Genomic DNA, 17,677 nt, shown 5'->3' on the forward strand with positions numbered 1-17,677 from the left:
GACCGAATCTGATTTTTATAGGTGTTTCGCTTTATTTGGCGTTATTTCTCTTGTGCTGCAGCCGGATGTGTCGATGAATAATTCATCGGATGTATCGATGAACATAATAGTAAAAAGAAAAGAAAGAAAAATAAAGTAACTTTTGGGTGAAGAAAGAAAACGATACTCACGAGCGGGAAAACGCAAGACACACGTCTCAAAGTTGAGAAAAATAAAATGGCAACCATCCACTACAAGTACAAAGAAAGTAAAGAAGAAAAAAAGAGTTAAAACCATCAGCTGTGTTTGTTTGTTTGTTACACAGCAAACCGCTTTTATCGCTGTATTTTTTGGGTTGGAATCAAAAAAGAGAGAGAGTGCCAGTGTGAGGGACAGCTATGCGATTATATACGTTGTACTACCCCGATAGTTGTTGTGTTATCGGGTTGAAAAAAAAACCATCCAGCGATTTGTTGTGTGTGTGTTTATTCTTTAGAGTTTCCCACTCTGGAATGGATGAAATAAACGAACAGATCCGTCATTTAGTCGTTTCAAAGTTCCGTCTTTTTGATATTCTTTGTTTTCTTGTTGCTTCACGGTATCAGTTGAGTGGCCTGTGTTGTTGGTTAGATTTCTCCACCGTGTAGTGTCGTTGTCAGACACCCCGGCCCCAGCTCACTATACCAGTGCGCGTGACGACTTTTGAGAAATATCCCGAGACTACGTATACGTACGCGATGGCTAGCGCTAGCGCGCGCGCGCTCGATTTAGACTTGCAAATGATCCGTCGGCGGTCCGTTGGATTATCAATCAAGCCCTTTACAGCCGCGGCAGAAGCCCAGCGTCCGACCAAGAACATCGACAAGGTTTTCTCTCTCTTCTCATTGCCGAGACTCTTGTAGGAAAAAGAGAAAAAACAAATTTCTTGGACCGTCTCTCTCTCTCTCCTCTTTTACTTATTATTATTATTATACTATCATCATTTATTATTCATTGGCCTCTTTTGGCCCACATAACGCTAGTAGTAGTGAATAATGTCCCAACTGGCTTGGGCTAATAACTCCCGACGTGGGCAGTTTCGACTTTCGGTTAAGGCCATTTGTTATCAAGCGAAGAAAATGCGCGAGCACGAGACACGCACAATTCTATTTTATTCAATTTTCTTTTCTTTTTCCTTTTTATCTTTTTCTTATTTTATATTTTCTCTGCTGTCGTCTTGTAATTTTCGCCCGCCCAGCAATTCCGAGGATTCACAGTTGTATTGTAATCACTCAGTCAGAAAGAAAGAAAGAAAGATAAAATAAGTGTGCGCATTTTACACAATCCTCCCACCATCGCTCCCGCGGTTATGGAGAAGAGAAGAAAAAAAAAACCTTGGCCGAAACCGCGCCGGGCGCGCACATCGTCGCAACACGAGAAGATGATACGGCAGACGACGACGGCCATGTTAGTGTGTCTGTCCCGTCTTAAGTTGCCCACTTTTAAGGAGCGACCACAGTTCAGCAGCAGCCAGTATCTCACTCTTTCTTTTCTTTCTCTTCTCTCTGATGGATGTACGCGAAATAATTGAGATCTCTATAAAAGGTTAATCGGATAAAGCGTGTTATATAGGGAAACCGGAAGTCGGATAATAACCATAAAATAACAAACAAACACAACAGTTGGACTTTGAATGGCCCTTTTTTCTCACTCCTAAAATAAAATAAATTTTTGTTCAAACTTGGAGACCCACAGAGAAAAGTTCTTAAAAAAAGGCGTTTGGAATCCAATACTTTTGGTTACAAGAGATAACCAGAAAAATTTGAAAAAAAAAAGCCTCCCGGCTTTTTCATTCAATGAAATCCTGGATGCCCTGGCAAGATAACAAGAAAGGCAGACGGTGCTAGTATAATATAATAATAAAGTCATCGGCGTGCCGTGAATTGTCATAACGGATATTTATTTCGTTTATTACGGTGGATCATAATAAAGCAAAAAGAAAATATCAGTTAAGGAATGAACTTGGTTCGACATCAACTGAATGAAACATTACATCATACATTTCTGGATAGAATCTTTTAAGGTTGAACGAAAAAAAAACGAAATTGAACCCAAAGAAAAATGGAGAGAAAAAAGATAAGCGAAAAGTGTTATTTTCGTTCTTGGAGTACAGGCGCGACCCTGGCCGTTCACTCGGCGGCAGTCAAGGCGACCAACGTGAAATGAACTTCTTCGGGATCGACGGCCATCAGTTCGCGGCATACTTTGGCAGCGTCCTGCGTTGACACAAGGAAAGACAAGAAGACGAGAAAAGAACAAAAATTAAATATGAGTAGGCATTCAGCAAATAATGAAAATGACTCAAAGATAAACAGTGGAGATGGGAAGCGCGACGACGCCTGTTGATTCAACAGCTACCCGATGTTGACACGAGATTTCTGTCACTCCACCGGTAAAAGCAATCGACTACACCGAAAAGAATTATTGACGTCTCGTTATATTCCCACAAGAGAACAAACAAAAGAGTTTTTAAAATGTGGGACCCAAAAAACCGGAAGCCACGCAGCTAAAGGGAGAAACCCAAAAAATGGAATCTTTGCAACGTGCACGACACGTGAAAAAAGTTTTCAGCGCCCAAGAGAACCTGACGTCGAGGGAAAAAACTGACGAGAAACAAAACAAAACAGAGGAGTGTTTGGCGCATCAAAAGCAATAGGCCACTGATGAATTTTTAATGATTTCAGTGTGGGTGTCATATTTTGTTGTACTTGGTTAAAAGAAAAAAGAAATATTTCCCCTACCTCCAGAAAAGTTTCCCGAGTGGTATTTCCGTGCGGGACTGGTTGGGGCTTGCGGCCATCTATCCACAATCGAAATAATTGAACGTTAGAAACACGATTTGAATTTTTGTTTTCTTTTTCCTAGAAAAAAGTGGGTGAGATATGTTTGATAACCACAAACTAACCCAGTTCATATAGCCCGCCATCTTTCTCGACCAAAGCGATGAAATGCAAGTTAACTTTCTCGTCTCGGCTGGGAGCCTCAGTTTGGCCTCCTTGAGCACTCTCTTCATGGGCAGATGATAGCCCGACGTCGGCTTCCAACTTCACTGCCCTCTCATCCGGAGAGAGGTCTTTGGTGGCGTCCAAAAAGTTCTTCAAATGTCCAGTTGAAACATCAATCCTATGACACAACACAAATTAATTAGCAGGGGTAACTTAAAACTTGCCTCAGTTTGAGTAACGTGGGCTACCTGTCCAAGTTGTTGGCAACAGCATGGATCAATGCAATAGTACCACATGCATTGCCGACAGTCTGCTTCAAGAAGTAGACATTGGGAGATACCGATTCAGATTTCTTTGCTTCTTCTTGCTTCTGGAAATAGCTTTCAAACTGCAAAACAATGCCGTTATCCAACATGTCTCTGCATTGTCTCTGAACATCTATATTACCTTATCGTTTAGAGGAAAGAGCAAGAGAACAGCCAAAGCGGGACTAGGTAGGGTGGCCAACAATTCAGAATCCAGGCCATACACATCATTGATTCTCCACTTGCTAGATACCCCAACACTTGTAAGAAACTGTATGCCAATTAAACATGCAATTCAATCATTAACTATTCAAACAGAATGCTGTACATCAAATAATGTGCTTACCTTGTTCATCACCTAATAGCCAAGAGAGACACCATGAAATAGAAACAAAAGACATTTTACTACATGGACTAAAACACAAATATGTTGATTGCTTAATTTTTGATTACCTCTGGGTTCGACTCAAGTGGGATCCAGCGCTGGTTGTCTGACATTTTAAGTTAAATTAGGGGATGAAATACTCAAAATTAACTCGACTCGTAGCTTGTAGCTTCGACGTAGACAATACGAGAATGAGAAAACTAGTCGTTTGGTAGTGACGTCGAAAGCTCGAAACCTGTGAAAGTATGGGAAATCGTAAAAGCAACGTGACAAATTTATAGACTAGACCGTTACCATGGCAATGGCTTGAAGCCCAAAATGCAGCATAGAATACCGCGAGTACTAATTGGAGTATTTTTTTTTTCTCTTTTTCATACAATCCAATTTGAATGGAAACGAATATTTCTTGGTATTTTACCTGATCCATTTTGACGTTTGCTTTGCGATTTTAATTTTTCAGAAGCCATTTAAACAATTTTGCGAAGAGATGGCGTTGTTCTAACCACAACAAGCCCACTTCATTTGAAATTGAATAATCTCAATTTCAGGTATTTTTCTTGTATTTATTACCTTTTGAATTGTTCATTCTGCTGGTGTCAACCAGGAATGTTGTTTTACGCTGTCTCAGCTTTTCCTGTACAGATTATTAATACTTCCGTAGTAGTTTCTTATAAATAGTTCCGTTGAGCGCTAGGCTTTTCTTATTACTGGAAAGTTAACAAAATAAATTATTTAATTGAACACGCATTTCGACCCAGCTTGAAATAAAAAAACTATTTTAACAAATATTTGTTGTTACTTTCTATGGCATATGCGTATGCGAAGCTGAAACATTTATTCCAATATGTCATTTATTGATCACAATTCTAAATTTCCATGAATAATTTCACAATTAGTAAAAGTAGCGCGCGCAGCTATAGGCCTATGGCTTTAGAGAAGACTTAGTGCGATGCCAGGGGTATTCGAGGAAGCATTAACTGTTTGTGTATTTAATTTAACGTTATTGAAGCAGGTTTAAGTTAAGCTTTTTGCCGTTAACGGTTTCTTTTTACTCAAATGCCTGCCCCCGAGCTATAAATCCGTTCTTCATAGACGATTCGCCATCTAGGGTGGGACGTTTAAGTAAAATGTTTATTAAACCGTTAACGGTTTAACGGACACGCTAGTGTATGCGTGTAACCGCCAATAACTTTACAGTTTCCGTGAAATGTGGCACGAACGGCTTGCCATTAATGCAATAATTCATCGGATATTTTTGTTGATCACAATGGCTTAATTAGATAATAAGCTATATACATTCAATGTTGACGTGCGTCGTATGTGTTTTATCCTCCAAAGAGATCGTAGGCAAAAATATTGCTAAGCTTGTAACTTGATTGTTGCATATCTACAAAAAGGAAAGGACAGATTATGATTGATGCTGAACTTGAAAGTTTATATCAGACAACACAGGGGCTCGTGCTACCACTTTCACTTTGTTCTATTTCGGCATATTTCTTTAAATTTTATGCTCAGACGGCTAAAACAACTGCAACTGTTGACAACTGTTTACATTTATTGTAAACTTATAACTTTTCGGAGAAGAAAAATTTAATTTGGCGGACCTTTTTCAAGTCGGGAAGATATAATCTTATGGTCGAAGAGATCCGTATAAGGTGTTAGGTGGCACCATCTAAATAAAACATGATTTTAGAAGGCCATTTATATTAGGAAAGTTAATAAATGCTGGCATTCTAGCCTCCAGATGGGCTGACAAAACAAAATAGAAACAAGTGACCTAGAAGTGCATTAAAGCTTTACCATTTTTATACTTTAAAGTAAAAAACGTAAATAAAGCAGCATAGGTGAACGAATAAATCCTAACTAAAGAGTAACATGTTAATTAGTGAAAATGTCGTTATTTTATTAAAGCGTAGGTTAATACACGGTAAATTACAGATTGCGGATTGACGATATACATTTCAACCATTCGTCACTCAGGTATAACAACCCGGGGTCGACAGCAGCAGGTACGTCGTATTGAATTTGTGCTAATAAGGTATTCAACAGTAGGTCTCAGAAAGGGCCGATTGTAGCGCTACTTGCTGCGCATAGTCAAGTTTAAATTGCTTTTGCGGCTGAAAATGCAAATTAAAAAATTATTTCTGCAGGTATAATGAGTGAAATCGACTAACCAAGTTATAGAACACATCTTCTAGTCTTTTGGTGTAAAGTTCCGTCAGCCGCAAGGAGTCCTACATGCAGTCATACTGGTTAACGCAGTTTTGATTTGATTAATGTATTAATAGAATACCTGGATGTGGGCTTCACAAAGTTGCTTGACGTCAATGTCGGTGTCGTCATTTCCGAACGGATTTACGGCCGCTCTTCCGAAACTCAGCCAAGCGATGAAGACGAAAAACTGCGTGAGATGCAAAACGTCCAAAATGATGGACTAATTAGCTAAATGAAAGCTGATGAGGTCAAACCTGAATGTAGGGCATAACAGGAAAATATCCGATGACATGCCGAACGATTTCGTTATCAAATTTTGGCAGATTGCGAGCCATAGCCGTGACCAATCCGAACCAATAAACCACTATGATGACGGCCTTATTAAACGAAGAACCAAATTCATTAATAACATACCTATGAAAGTGCAATCTATGCACCTTTTTCTATACCTGAATCACGGCGTATGGAATATTTTGCGTTGAGAACTGATGTGAAATTGTTCAACGTTTATAAAAGCTTATTTTATCGGTGTAAAAATAATGATAAGGCATACTTTAATGACGTTGCTGCAGTTCTTCTTGAATGTCATGATGGCTTCAACGTTCTTGTTGTGGCTCGATTTATTAATGTATCGGCCCTGTATCAAACATTCCTTTAACAGTAGAAGCATCCCTATAAAAGAGATTGGAAGATTTTTATTTTATGTTCGAAAAGAATTATCGACTAGTCTAACCGTAAGGCCATACATTCAATAACGATCAAAGGGCGTGGTGGTGGGGGATATCTTCCGCGCTGAAGTATATGCTTCTCTTCCTCCAGAAGAATCCCTACAGGTCATAAAAGACCAAGCACATAAAGAATGAATTACTGCTGGTCAAAAAGTGAGCAGATTAATTTAATAAAATGAATAGAGAATTAACCTGAATTTTGGATAGAAGTTAAATTCGGAAATTTGTCTCGTAAAGGTTTGCACACGATGCGAAATGTGAGTATCCACGCGAGGACAACCCAACGAGCGTACTGGTCAACAATCGCTGGACCCTATTCCCCAATAAATGTAATAAACGCGATTATTAGATTCAATTTACCCGCGTTATATACCAACATTCCTATGGTCGTCATACTTCGGGCAAATTTGGTTTCAGCGACATGAGGAAGATGGTGGTCGTTCTAGCGGTGCCGGGCGTCGTCATCTGCATAGTGAACAATCGATGCAGCGCCGTGTTCGTGAAGAATCCGAGCATAATCATCCAGTTAAACGAGCGCGTGTAGCGTGCGAAATAGGCGGTCAAAGCCTCAAAGTGTCTACCATTAAAAATTCAGACTATAAATTGAAAACTCATATCTTTAAAAATTCGTATAGAAAAATTTGGGATTTACTCTTTTTGTTTCTCGTTCAAGCCGAAATTGTAAAGCGCTGTCAATGAGAAGTAAACGACAAGAAACACGAGTGAATGCCTCCAAATCATCTTGTAGAGACTTCTCTTCCACCTTTAATAAAACGTTGCGGATAAATAAACATTTGTTGAATTTCTAAACTGCACTAATTGAAGAAATTAAATGAATCGCTTTACCGGAAAAGAATGTTGCAACTTTCACCGAAACGGAAGGCGTCAAAATAGCTCTTTTGTCCAACTTGGAAAGCTTCATCCTTGTTACTGCTGGTCATATTATTATGCAATGTGGAAAATAGCATGTAGTTCACGCGGAGACGACGGTCGAACTGCCTCCATATAACAGTGTCGCGGGAAACGAATGTTCAATTTTTGTTTTTTTCCTCCTTTTCGCCTGCGGCTCAATTGATATCAGATAAGAGTTAAAGAAGAAAAAAAAAATGACTCGACGACCTAAAAGGATTACCAACCAACCAGTAGATTTTAACCTATAATACTAAAACAGATAAATTGAATTTTATGTACCAGGCTGCTGGATAACAATCTTTATTTTGCCGTTTTATTGTTCAACTCTCTCTGAGACTGCATTGACACAACACACACATATGACGACACCAGCATGATTGGATAAGATCAGTGATAAAAAGGCGAACTCTTTTTTTAAATATTTCAGATTTTGAGTGCCATCAAGTGGCCCACTCTGTGCCCTGGGATATTGGCCAATGGAAAGTCCTCATCGAACTTGAATTCGTAATACTTGACGGTTCTCAGAATGTCGAAGCCAAACTTAGAGGTCACTTTTGCCGTGTACTCACTAAGGGCTTCTGTCCAAACTGCTCCCGCACCTTCGGCCCGCGCAATTCCCAGCGAAAATTCCACCAACTTTGTAGCTAGACCTTGGCGAGCATAGCGATCATCCACAGCCAGAATGCTCAACTCCATTTTCAAATCCGTTTTGTAAATGTCAAAGACGTTGACATCTCGGTTGATGTACTCGAGCACAGCCTTGTGCAATCGGCCGACGGGAATCTGAGCTGGGTTCGAACTTTTACTGGCGTAGGGCTCCAATGATGGGCCAACATCCGTCGAATTCTTTGTCTTGAATTCGTTGATGGCCACTGCCACGATTTGCTGGTGTCGGCAGACATCCCGCACGAGCAGCGAATGAGGGGTTTTGACGCAATCACGGACGAGATCTTGTATCCATTCAGGTCGCTTGGCCTCTTCCGATTCGTCATACAATCCCAGTTGGCGGATGGGTGCCAGCGGAAAGAAATGGCGCAACAGAAATTCAAATATCTCGTCAGCTTCATCCGCTCGTGCTACGTGGGTAATCAACCGCTGTTGTCTGTTGCCGTTGTTCGCGACAGGCAGCTCCAATTCGAGTGGAAATGTCAACGCGTTGTCTCCTGTCATGTCTGAATATTTCAAAATGGGAGAAAATCAAACAAGCAAATGTAACAAATAAGTCTATTAAGAACCTATTTTGTAGTGTGAATAATACACTGCTGACCTGAGCGTACCGAGTATTCGATGCGAACGTTGTGTCACAACAGATGAATGCGGAACACTGAAATTTGACCAAATATGTTTCAGATTTAAAACCAGAAACTTGTTATAGGGCGACGATATGTAGGACTGGACGGGATTTGCATAATAAACGAGGAGAAGAATAAAGGTCTGACTACGATCCAAAGTCTGATTCAATCAGAGTCAAAGTTTACAAAAAGATTGTGGTTATTACGCTACGACCATAGCAACAGACTGTTATCAGCTATAGTACAATATAGGAATCACTGTTTTACGAGTTTCATGTTCAGTATTATCATCACAATTGTTTCTTTACTCAATTGTACAGATAGCCAAAAATCAGAAGGAAATGTCCTCGGTGCTTGAAATGGTATAGCTTGCGTCTAAACATGTTCAAGCCAGAGTTTAGTAACAAGTAAACAGGAAAAACGACACTCGAAACTCTTTTCCTTCACCGCAAATCGACGGAGATGCGCTACCCCAGAAAAGGATCCTGCAGTATCGCAAGTTGGTATAGCTCATCTCTCACGTCCGGTCGTCGGACAGCCGGCCATGAGATTCTTTGCAGTACTACCAATTAAGGGATGATAAGATGCAAGGATTTTTATTTTCAAGAGATCAGACTTCATTTCTTCGTTTACCTTGTATACAGTTCTTACTACATTTAATGCTCTTTGGATCCTACTCTGATTTCGTAACGGGGAATAACGTCAACTTACATTGTCAAAGGTTGGAACAGCTCAAAAGTGACAAGTCACAACGACGAAAGTCAATATTCTCAAAATGCCAATGCTCTTCCAGATAATAAATACATACCGATTTATGAAGTCCGTCCTGTTAAACTTCAGGTCAACCAGCTAAAAAAAACTCGTGACCATGTTACGTTGGGCAATCAAACCAGAAATAAACTCACCAATCTTTCACTTATTCCTTACTTGGTCGCACTGTCACGCAGATCAAAACACTGACGACCAATCACTTTTGCATTCCACTTGTGCCACAGTTGTTTTTTTCTGTCTGACGTTCACAAGTTTTTAGTTGCCTGCAGCAAAGTTAGCAGACTAAATATCTTGCCTTGGCCATCTCTCATCGGCATCATTGCCATTCAGCTCGATGCTATCGCCCATTTCTGACAAATGTTTGGAATTTCTTTCTGTGGCTGTCACGCTGTCAGACGAATATCTGCAAGTTGCACGTTGATCATTTTTGTTTTTCAGCCAAAAAAGAAGAGATTGGCATCAATTTGAATGAGACGAGACGGAAGTTTTGAATTAACTGATGATGGCAACGCTTTGAAAGTATTACACAAGGGAAAGGTGAGACGGCGCGCGGTTTCAATTGCATTTCCGGACACACATAGTATATAAGTACTGGCTGTTTAAAAGAGAAAATGAAAACTGAGAAAATAAGAATGATGAGACATTGGGTGTCCGATTGGGTGTCGAGAAATTTTTACGGAGGCTGCTTCTCCATTACGTCTCTATCATTATACTGCTCTTCGAACCACGTGCTTTGTTGGCCAAAATAATCAATGGCCAATTTGGGAATTTGGGTTGCCTCTTAATTAGAAGCGATTTATTTTTATTTTCCGAGAATTGCTCTAAATTTGTTTAAACTACTGGCAGTCGCCACTCGCCATCAATTTCGTATTGCAAGTCTTGTTGATTGATTGCCGACATCAATTATTTTTGGCTGTTGAATATTGATCCTTGCGGTGACTTGTTTGTCATGTTTTGATTAAATGATGATGGATTGGGTTTGAGATAACACTAGGCTACTTCCCGTCTTTTTCTTATCGATTGCGTAGAAGGGCCTGTGTTTATTTCCTCTTGGCTTACAAGAGGGTCATGGGGGGGTATAATTAGGGCGGGTTTTCGGTCTTCTTGTCGGTTTCATACACATTTTTATTTGGATCTTTTCTGTCCAGGGTGGGCTTAATCAACTTGGGATTAAACCGCTTTTATCGTTTTTTGCGGTTTGGTTTTAGCCTTTGCGGAAGGGGTCAATTTTTTGGGGTGGGGGTCAGTCGAGACATACCAAACAGAAATGGTATTAGATTTTAATTAAAAATTATTCCCTCAAGTTATTCCCTTGTCGTTTTGGATTTTAAGGGGGGGAGTTTGATTTTTATCATTTCTAATTTCTATCGATATCGTAAGCTTGCTGATTAGAAGAAAATTAGACAAGAGTCGTCTGCTATTTTTAGTTGAAAATTTCGAAAAAGTCAGAGACATGGTTAGACAAAAAGTCCAAGGCTTTTATTGATATAGATTTATTTGTTTTTGATAATCGCCATACCCCGTGCTGTTTACCGGGTAAATAAAGCTAAGAATGCAAATAGAATGATTGTGGGAGCTATAGAAGAGTTAAACCTGTTCCAAATTTCCTGGCTAGCATTAATCCGTGATTGCCCTGTCGATGCATGTAAGTTTATTTACACTATAGTAACCATTTTCTTTTTTTGTAGATTTGAGGCCTGAGCCAGCCATCATAACCACACAATATGCAAGTTTTTTCTTGTGCAGGTGTTTACCTGTCCTCAGCCACAATCTCAGGACCATCGCTTGGGTAATGATTTCCTCTACTTTAATTGACCTGTGACCTACTAGATATTTTAATGCTGTACATTACCTATTACATGTAAACCTTCCATTCTCCCATTTATTGAAAATTTGGGTTTACCCAGTGTCGTGTTTTCAACTTTCCCTGACTTGTTGTTTCTGTCAATACTTTTCGTAACCTATTTTTCTTTTTTTCATTTAGATACACAGCATCCCATTGCATTGGAAAACTACCGATGTCGGTCGAGTGATCTCTTCTTGCCCTTTCTTTAAATGTCGTCGTGTACGCCCATGTGAATGTGGGTAGATGCCTGGCTGTATTTCCCAGGTATAAAGGTAGGACAAAATTGATCACTATTCCTTTTTGCGCCTTTTTGACAATTTTGGGTGGCATTGATTACAAATCGTTACGTAGTCAGTCATGGAGGATGTTTATTCCTGAGCTAGGTGGTTGACTGCAACTGTTTTCTGTTTTCTCTCTCCGTTTTTGTTTTTTCTCAGTTAGGGTTCACTAAAAATATCATTTGTCAAACGACTTCAGATTAGGCCTGTTTTATTTTGAACCTCACAACTTTTTCTGTGAGTAAACCATCACATTTGAATATATTTTGAACTTTTAACACGTCAAGCAAAGTGCAACAAGACAATTTTTTTTAGGCCAAGAGGGACCTGCCGCCACATCGGCACCTCCTCGTTTTAAAATGTTTCGAAAATCGATACCCGAATCAGGGTTGCATATTTTGGTTTAGTCTACACAGCCAACGTAAGCAAACATTTATAGCTGCAATGCAATGCCTCCGATTTCGTCTTGCAACGTGTCACTTTATTATTAAATGTCTGAGCCGGGCCGCGTAACCCGAAATCTGACAAGTTCAAATGAGCATAGATTGAGCGTTTGGACTTTGGAATGAAATTTTGTATTTGTAAAAAAAAAAACGCTGTCACGACACATTTAGACAGTCATCACGTGAGTTCCATTTCTATTCTATAGACGACGAGCCATAAAAACTGCGACGGGGTGCTCGGCCAGCAGGTCCGTGAGGTGGGCTAAAGGCTTCTCACCTTTGAATTCGTAAGTTGCGTAATCAATAGTTCGGATCGTCTCCAGGCCGTTTTTGGCAGCGACTTTGGCCGCGTGTTGACTAACCGCACACACTTTGACAGCTCCGGCGCCATTGGCCTTAGCCAAGTCCAGCGACAGACTGACTAACGTGGTTGCCAGGCCAAGCTGACCGTACGATTTGTCGACCGCCATCATGGCCAGAGCCAGGATTTTCTTCGTGCCGAAGGTTGTGAACAGATCAATTCCCTCCTCCAGGTCGCCTAGCAACGACATAATCAGCCGTGGCTTTTCGTTTGCTGGTGGGGTGCTGAGAGCTTCGTGATGAAGGGCCCCTGGTTCTTCTAATTCGTTGAGTCTCACAGCGGCCAGTCGGCCATCCGAATCGCGTACCGTTAACGAGACTGGTGGATCTTTGACGCAGCCCGATAAATAGTTGTGCAAACCGCCGTCGTCGATCGGTCCGTTGCTGCGGTTTACCAAATAGCAGTTGGGCGACGTCGAGAAAAAGTGCTGCCTTAAGAATTGCACCATTTCGTCCAAATCGGCCGGACGGGCGAAATCAATCGTAAACACCTGACCGTTTCTTGCGACAAAATTTCTTGGAAACGGTTCCATTATTTTTGGCACTGTAATTGGTTCAAGTTTGCAAACGAGAGCTTATACGTATTCATGAATTTCGAAATGATGGGGGGGGGGCTACAGTCGGTGAATAAAGAAAAGCCCTACCTGACAACGAGAAATCCTGGTTTGTTGCGTGAAGTAATTGGCCAGCTATATAACTGTACGCAGATTGTACGACGGTGTCTAAAAATAAGATTTCTTTCACCGAGACTGCCTGGGGAATGAGTGACTAAATCAGTCTACGTGACGCCCTGCCAGACACTCACAAACAGCCCTAGGAATCAAGGGTGGAAAACATACCGAACAGGAAATCTTGGCGATACAGTAGTGACCCACTTACGACATGTTTCTCCGATCGATCCCATTCGTCCGCTTGGACTTTTGTATTTGCATTTCTGGTTTGTGTGGTTCGATCTGAAGCTTTAATTGCAGATCGCTAGATGGCTCCATCATCCGTACGAGACTTGGTTTTCGTATCAATTGCGCATTTTTGAAAAAACAAAATGTTTTATCGACACTACTACTACTCATTCGCAATTGATTTATCATTGCTATTGTTGCACAATCCAATTAAAAAGCTGCCATCAATCGATCCTGCGCATATCGCATGACGTAACGCTCGTCCGCCCCGACCTTGGATAGATCATCGGATAAATGAAATGGATATGTTAATAGATACCTGCGAATGATGCGCCCCTTCGGAAACTAGGCCGAAAGATTTCGATGGCCCAGAGAAATGGAAACAAATTAACTTGGGTCAAACAATTTTGTCGATTCACTTGACTATAAAAGAGTAGGGAACGGTCAAAACGCAACGCAGGGAACTGTAAGAGTGTCGTATAACCGTGCGGTTTTTGTTCGAGCCAATTATTGAATCCATACCAACGCATTAAAGAGCCGGGGTGGGGGACTAATCGACTACGAACGAGGCCAGCAAAGAAACCGTGGATAACGATGAATTTGCCTATAGTGAGGACTACATACACAGCGCTATATGCTCCCTTCACTATCAAGTAATTTGAGCCGAGTTTCCATCCGAACGATAGGCGATTGTTCAGCAGTCTATAATCAAAAATTCCTTCCAATGCAAATCTATTATTTGCTCAATTTCGTGATTGTCCACCGTGGGATAAACGTTCCGTGTGTTCTTTGTTACGTTTTGATGAACGGTCAGCATCAACGTCGTCCGCTGTAGACTCGTTTTCCGTCGTGTGGAATGTTGAATCCGGCGCGCGCGGAAGTATCCAGTTGTTGGCGTTGGGGGTTTCGCTGGTGCCAGGTTCGACTCTGCCCATGAGAATTCTCCTATTGCCCGTACGAGTGTCGGCGATCGTCTCCCTTTTATTACCCGAGTCTTCCCTTAAAAGTTGTTTGTTGCGGACGCTTAATAGTTACCATAGGGGAAAAACGAGTCCAGCGAAAATAAGAATCGGACTCGACTTACAACCAAGCGATCGTTTAGCATTTCAAGCATCCTTTATTGAGTTTCTTTTGATTGATCATGAATTTGACATCTTTTCTGATTGATTGGCGCGGGATCGCGGGAAGGCGGCACCAGCAAACACACAAATTACAACGAAAACAACAACAACAACAACAGCAAATTATTGCGGCATTCAACAGGAGAGACACAACAGCACTCAAACAAACAAAACAATCCGGGGTCGTTGGGAATTATTTACTATATTAGCTATATGTGGAATAATTGTTTTAATTTTGTTTTTTATAATCGTTAATTTAAAAATTTGGAGGAAAAAAATAATTGTGGTGATGGAATCATATCGCGTCCGCTGGTCAAAGCAGAGAATCAAAACAAAACTATTTGTAAAAATCGAAACAAGAATTGGAAGCTCTCAATTTCACGAACAAACAACAATCGTTTTGCGGAATAAAAGGTACTCTGAAGTGATTGGCAATTTTCCTCTTGACAACAACAACAACAACACGGGCAGCGTCTAAGGCACACGTCGGTTCACAGGAATTGCAGGTTGCTGTACTGAGGCGTTCTGTAGGTGGGCAGGATGGTCAGCGCGTCCTGTTCTAAAGATTCGTTGTAAAAAATTTCGGGAGTCGAATCGGACGGAGTCTCCGTTGTCGACAGCGGCTCAGACGGTTGAGAAATCCATTCCATGACATTAGCTGCGCTCAGATCGGAACTCTTTGGCAACTCGACTGTTCTGTAAAAGATATATAGACATTTTTGTTTTTAAAAAGAGAAATTATAAAAATGAAAATGTCTGGACGGTTTGTTATTGACGAAAAAGCTGCGCCATGACGCACTGCAATTCGACCAGGACCCCGAAAAGAATTAAATTTTTTAAAAGCAACTGGGCCCCCCCACAAGTCGCTGACTACTTTGTATCCGTACGTGACACCCCCTCTTACAGGAGCGTGAGTGGTGTATTGGCCGTTAAAGTCGTCCATTCCCTCAAAAGAGTTTGGAGCGGCTCCTTCATGATCATCAATCACGCAGAGTGTACTAGCTGAAATATTATTACTAAATGGAACTCAAATGGCGAAAAACTGGCCCACCCATCGTGCACAGAGGTTGTTGTCCTAATTGATGCGAATTATTGTGATTATAAATCATTCATTTGCTTACGTTTGATTCCTGACTTCTTGGCAGAAGCTTTCCAAATCTTTTTGGGTGCAACCGACTAGACAGCATTCGTTTGTGGTGGGAGATCGACGATTTTCCAGTTCCTTTTGCGGTTTCAAATCGTTGCCTATTGTCGAATAGAAAGTAGAACAAAGACAATCGAATAATGAATTTGCGATCAAAGAAATCAATTATGCATAATCCTATATCCTTGGACATATTTTTAGAAGAAAACTTTTGATTCATTCAAACTCGATCAAAGTTCATTTATTTTGCCTCCGGTTCACTGGAATGGCAATCTCGTTTTAAATGTCAAACAACGTCCTCTTTTCTATTCCTCAAAGTATATTACCCCCTTCATTAAATAGTCAAATTGCCATTCATCCCAAAAAAGGACAGTTTTATCAAAATCAATATTTGTGATAAAAGTCTAGACAGAAAAAATCTACAAGTGCCTTATATACGATAATGTTCATTGAATGAACAGCCTTTGATTGAAACACTTACCTTCCGTTGGTTCGGCGGGCGTGGGGAGCCAATAACTCTTGTAGACGGCACAGACAGCTTCTAAGGCCTTGCTGAATTCCGGGCCGCACCATTTAGTTTTCCCGCTGACGTTGCGCTTGTGTATGGGACTCGACTGCGTCAAGAAGGCGAGGGTCGCAAGCACCAGCAACAAAGCCATCCAACACCTGTGTGAGGTAGAGACACGACAAAGAGAGTGGCCAGTTACTATACTTTGTCCAGCACTTTCCCCCGTACGCCAGGAGGACAAACCGGCAAACATTTTTGGCCAACCGGCTAAAAAGTTGAGGGGCGTTTTGATGGAGCCATCAAACGAAATGTAAAGACCAGCACTTACCTCCCAACTGTTGATGGAATGATCATTTCAGTTCCGCTCGTTTCCTTCCCTTTTTTGTTTCAAACCCAAAAAATATAGGGGGTTCGTGTTACCCTACAGATGCAGCAGCGAACACAGCAGCACGTATTCAAGCGATAACCCGAAAAAATAACAACTGAGCGGCGAATGAGAAAGAAGGCTAAAGGCTTTAGCTTTTTCGGTCCCGCTCTTTGATTTTGTTTTGATTTCGCGTTCAACAATTTCGTTTTTGGCGAAAAGATTCAAATCAAGTGAGGAGGGCGTTCGTGCGCGATGAGATGCGAGTGGGCCAAGCAACTGAGACTCCATCGGCGAGCGCTTCCTCTTCTTATTTAATATGTAGATCGACTGTCATTGGGTCGCTTTGGTGTTGGCGGCAGCACCGCTGCGCTCTCTGTCCAGCAGCAGCCCCGTGGCACCATCAGCACTTGCTATTCAGTTGGTATAGGATATAGAAAGCAGGGCCAGCAGCTGGAAGAGTGTAATTTTAGCAATTTTAGATCAGATAATCAAATAAACAAAACATCGTTCAATAGTAGCCAATCAGGTGGCCCTTCCGGGTATATTAGAACGGGGTGTGTGAGAGAAATAAAACGTGTTTGTTTTTATTTTTCTAAAGCAATTATATCGAAATGGAAAGGCGATAACAGTTCACTGAGAACGGATGGCCTTATTGGGAATTCAAATCAAAATATAAATACTACTCCAAGTCCCTTTTCAAAAGTAGTAGCTAGAGCTATTAGATGTATACACTACTACTGGCTACAGATGAGTGAATGAAAGGCACGCCCTTGTTTCTAGGAAACTGAAAGAATCCCGTTTTGTTTAATGATATTCCCCCATCTGGTTTGGCCCGTGCGGACGACAAGCGGACGCGGGCGGGTTGTGGTTGGGCTTTGGTCACGGATGATGTTGAAATTTCGATCAATATTCGTACACGCGCGCTATCGTATCGTATCTTATCGAACGTTGAATTTTCCTTTTTTTTTAATTTTTTACTTAAATGTTCCATTAAAGAAATTTCGTGTGTAGATGATGCGCGGCATGATGCACCAGTCATGTGTTTCCCAATTTGTTTTGCCTTTTTGGTCGATGGAAAAGTTGAAACGATTTCAGTTTAAACCGCGCGAAATTCTCTCATTCGCTGGCCGGTGTCGAAATC

The 17,677-nt window shown here is 41.1% G+C and overlaps 4 protein-coding genes and 1 long non-coding RNA gene across 20 annotated transcripts; 1 reads left to right on the forward strand and 4 right to left on the reverse strand.

The window, feature by feature from the left end:
• Positions 1 to 1,897: 1,897 nt before the first annotated feature.
• On the reverse strand, positions 1,898 to 3,910 carry LOC124195947 (ubiquitin carboxyl-terminal hydrolase isozyme L3-like). Its single transcript, XM_046590640.1, has 7 exons — positions 3,722 to 3,910; positions 3,615 to 3,626; positions 3,411 to 3,539; positions 3,212 to 3,351; positions 2,924 to 3,141; positions 2,760 to 2,818; positions 1,898 to 2,234 (listed from the first exon to the last, which is right to left on the reverse strand). Exons 1-7 carry the CDS (start codon positions 3,764 to 3,766, stop codon positions 2,148 to 2,150), a joined length of 690 nt encoding a protein of 229 aa, XP_046446596.1. The 5' UTR covers positions 3,767 to 3,910; the 3' UTR covers positions 1,898 to 2,147.
• A 1,625-nt stretch (positions 3,911 to 5,535) lies between these two features.
• On the reverse strand, positions 5,536 to 13,502 carry LOC124195949 (bestrophin-6-like). Of its 15 annotated transcripts, none has more exons than XM_046590644.1 (15): positions 9,705 to 9,929; positions 9,608 to 9,648; positions 8,775 to 8,831; positions 7,787 to 8,679; positions 7,442 to 7,714; positions 7,248 to 7,358; positions 6,992 to 7,172; positions 6,788 to 6,908; positions 6,614 to 6,694; positions 6,421 to 6,539; positions 6,317 to 6,352; positions 6,122 to 6,244; positions 5,947 to 6,054; positions 5,828 to 5,887; positions 5,536 to 5,770 (listed from the first exon to the last, which is right to left on the reverse strand). In XM_046590644.1, exons 5-15 carry the CDS (start codon positions 7,561 to 7,563, stop codon positions 5,696 to 5,698), a joined length of 1,137 nt encoding a protein of 378 aa, XP_046446600.1. In that variant the 5' UTR covers positions 7,564 to 7,714; positions 7,787 to 8,679; positions 8,775 to 8,831; positions 9,608 to 9,648; positions 9,705 to 9,929; the 3' UTR covers positions 5,536 to 5,695. The 15 variants fall into 15 exon arrangements, with proteins under 15 accessions (XP_046446600.1, XP_046446601.1, XP_046446605.1 ...); XM_046590645.1 differs by having other exon boundaries at positions 7,442 to 7,655; positions 9,705 to 9,928; XM_046590649.1 differs by having other exon boundaries at positions 7,442 to 8,679; positions 8,785 to 8,831; positions 9,705 to 9,934.
• On the reverse strand, positions 7,931 to 8,677 carry LOC124196159. Its single transcript, XM_046590972.1, has one exon. It carries the CDS (start codon positions 8,675 to 8,677, stop codon positions 7,931 to 7,933), a length of 747 nt encoding a protein of 248 aa, XP_046446928.1.
• On the forward strand, positions 10,960 to 12,996 carry LOC124195951. The gene is made up of 3 exons (XR_006875498.1): positions 10,960 to 11,106; positions 11,259 to 11,359; positions 11,555 to 12,996. It is a non-coding gene; the product is annotated as an uncharacterized LOC124195951 (long non-coding RNA).
• Positions 13,503 to 14,493: 991 nt separating the features above from the next.
• Positions 14,494 to 16,816, reverse strand: LOC124195950. 2 transcript variants are annotated; one of them, XM_046590657.1, is made up of 4 exons: positions 16,498 to 16,816; positions 16,143 to 16,327; positions 15,639 to 15,762; positions 14,494 to 15,213 (listed from the first exon to the last, which is right to left on the reverse strand). In XM_046590657.1, exons 1-4 carry the CDS (start codon positions 16,521 to 16,523, stop codon positions 15,009 to 15,011), a joined length of 540 nt encoding a protein of 179 aa, XP_046446613.1. In that variant the 5' UTR covers positions 16,524 to 16,816; the 3' UTR covers positions 14,494 to 15,008. The 2 variants fall into 2 exon arrangements, with proteins under 2 accessions (XP_046446613.1, XP_046446612.1); XM_046590656.1 differs by having other exon boundaries at positions 15,639 to 15,765.
• Between the last annotated feature and the right edge of the window lie 861 nt (positions 16,817 to 17,677).

This window comes from Daphnia pulex, chromosome 6 (genome assembly GCF_021134715.1).
Source record: "Daphnia pulex isolate KAP4 chromosome 6, ASM2113471v1".
In the NCBI taxonomy this organism is placed as follows: Eukaryota; Metazoa; Arthropoda; class Branchiopoda; order Diplostraca; family Daphniidae; genus Daphnia; species Daphnia pulex.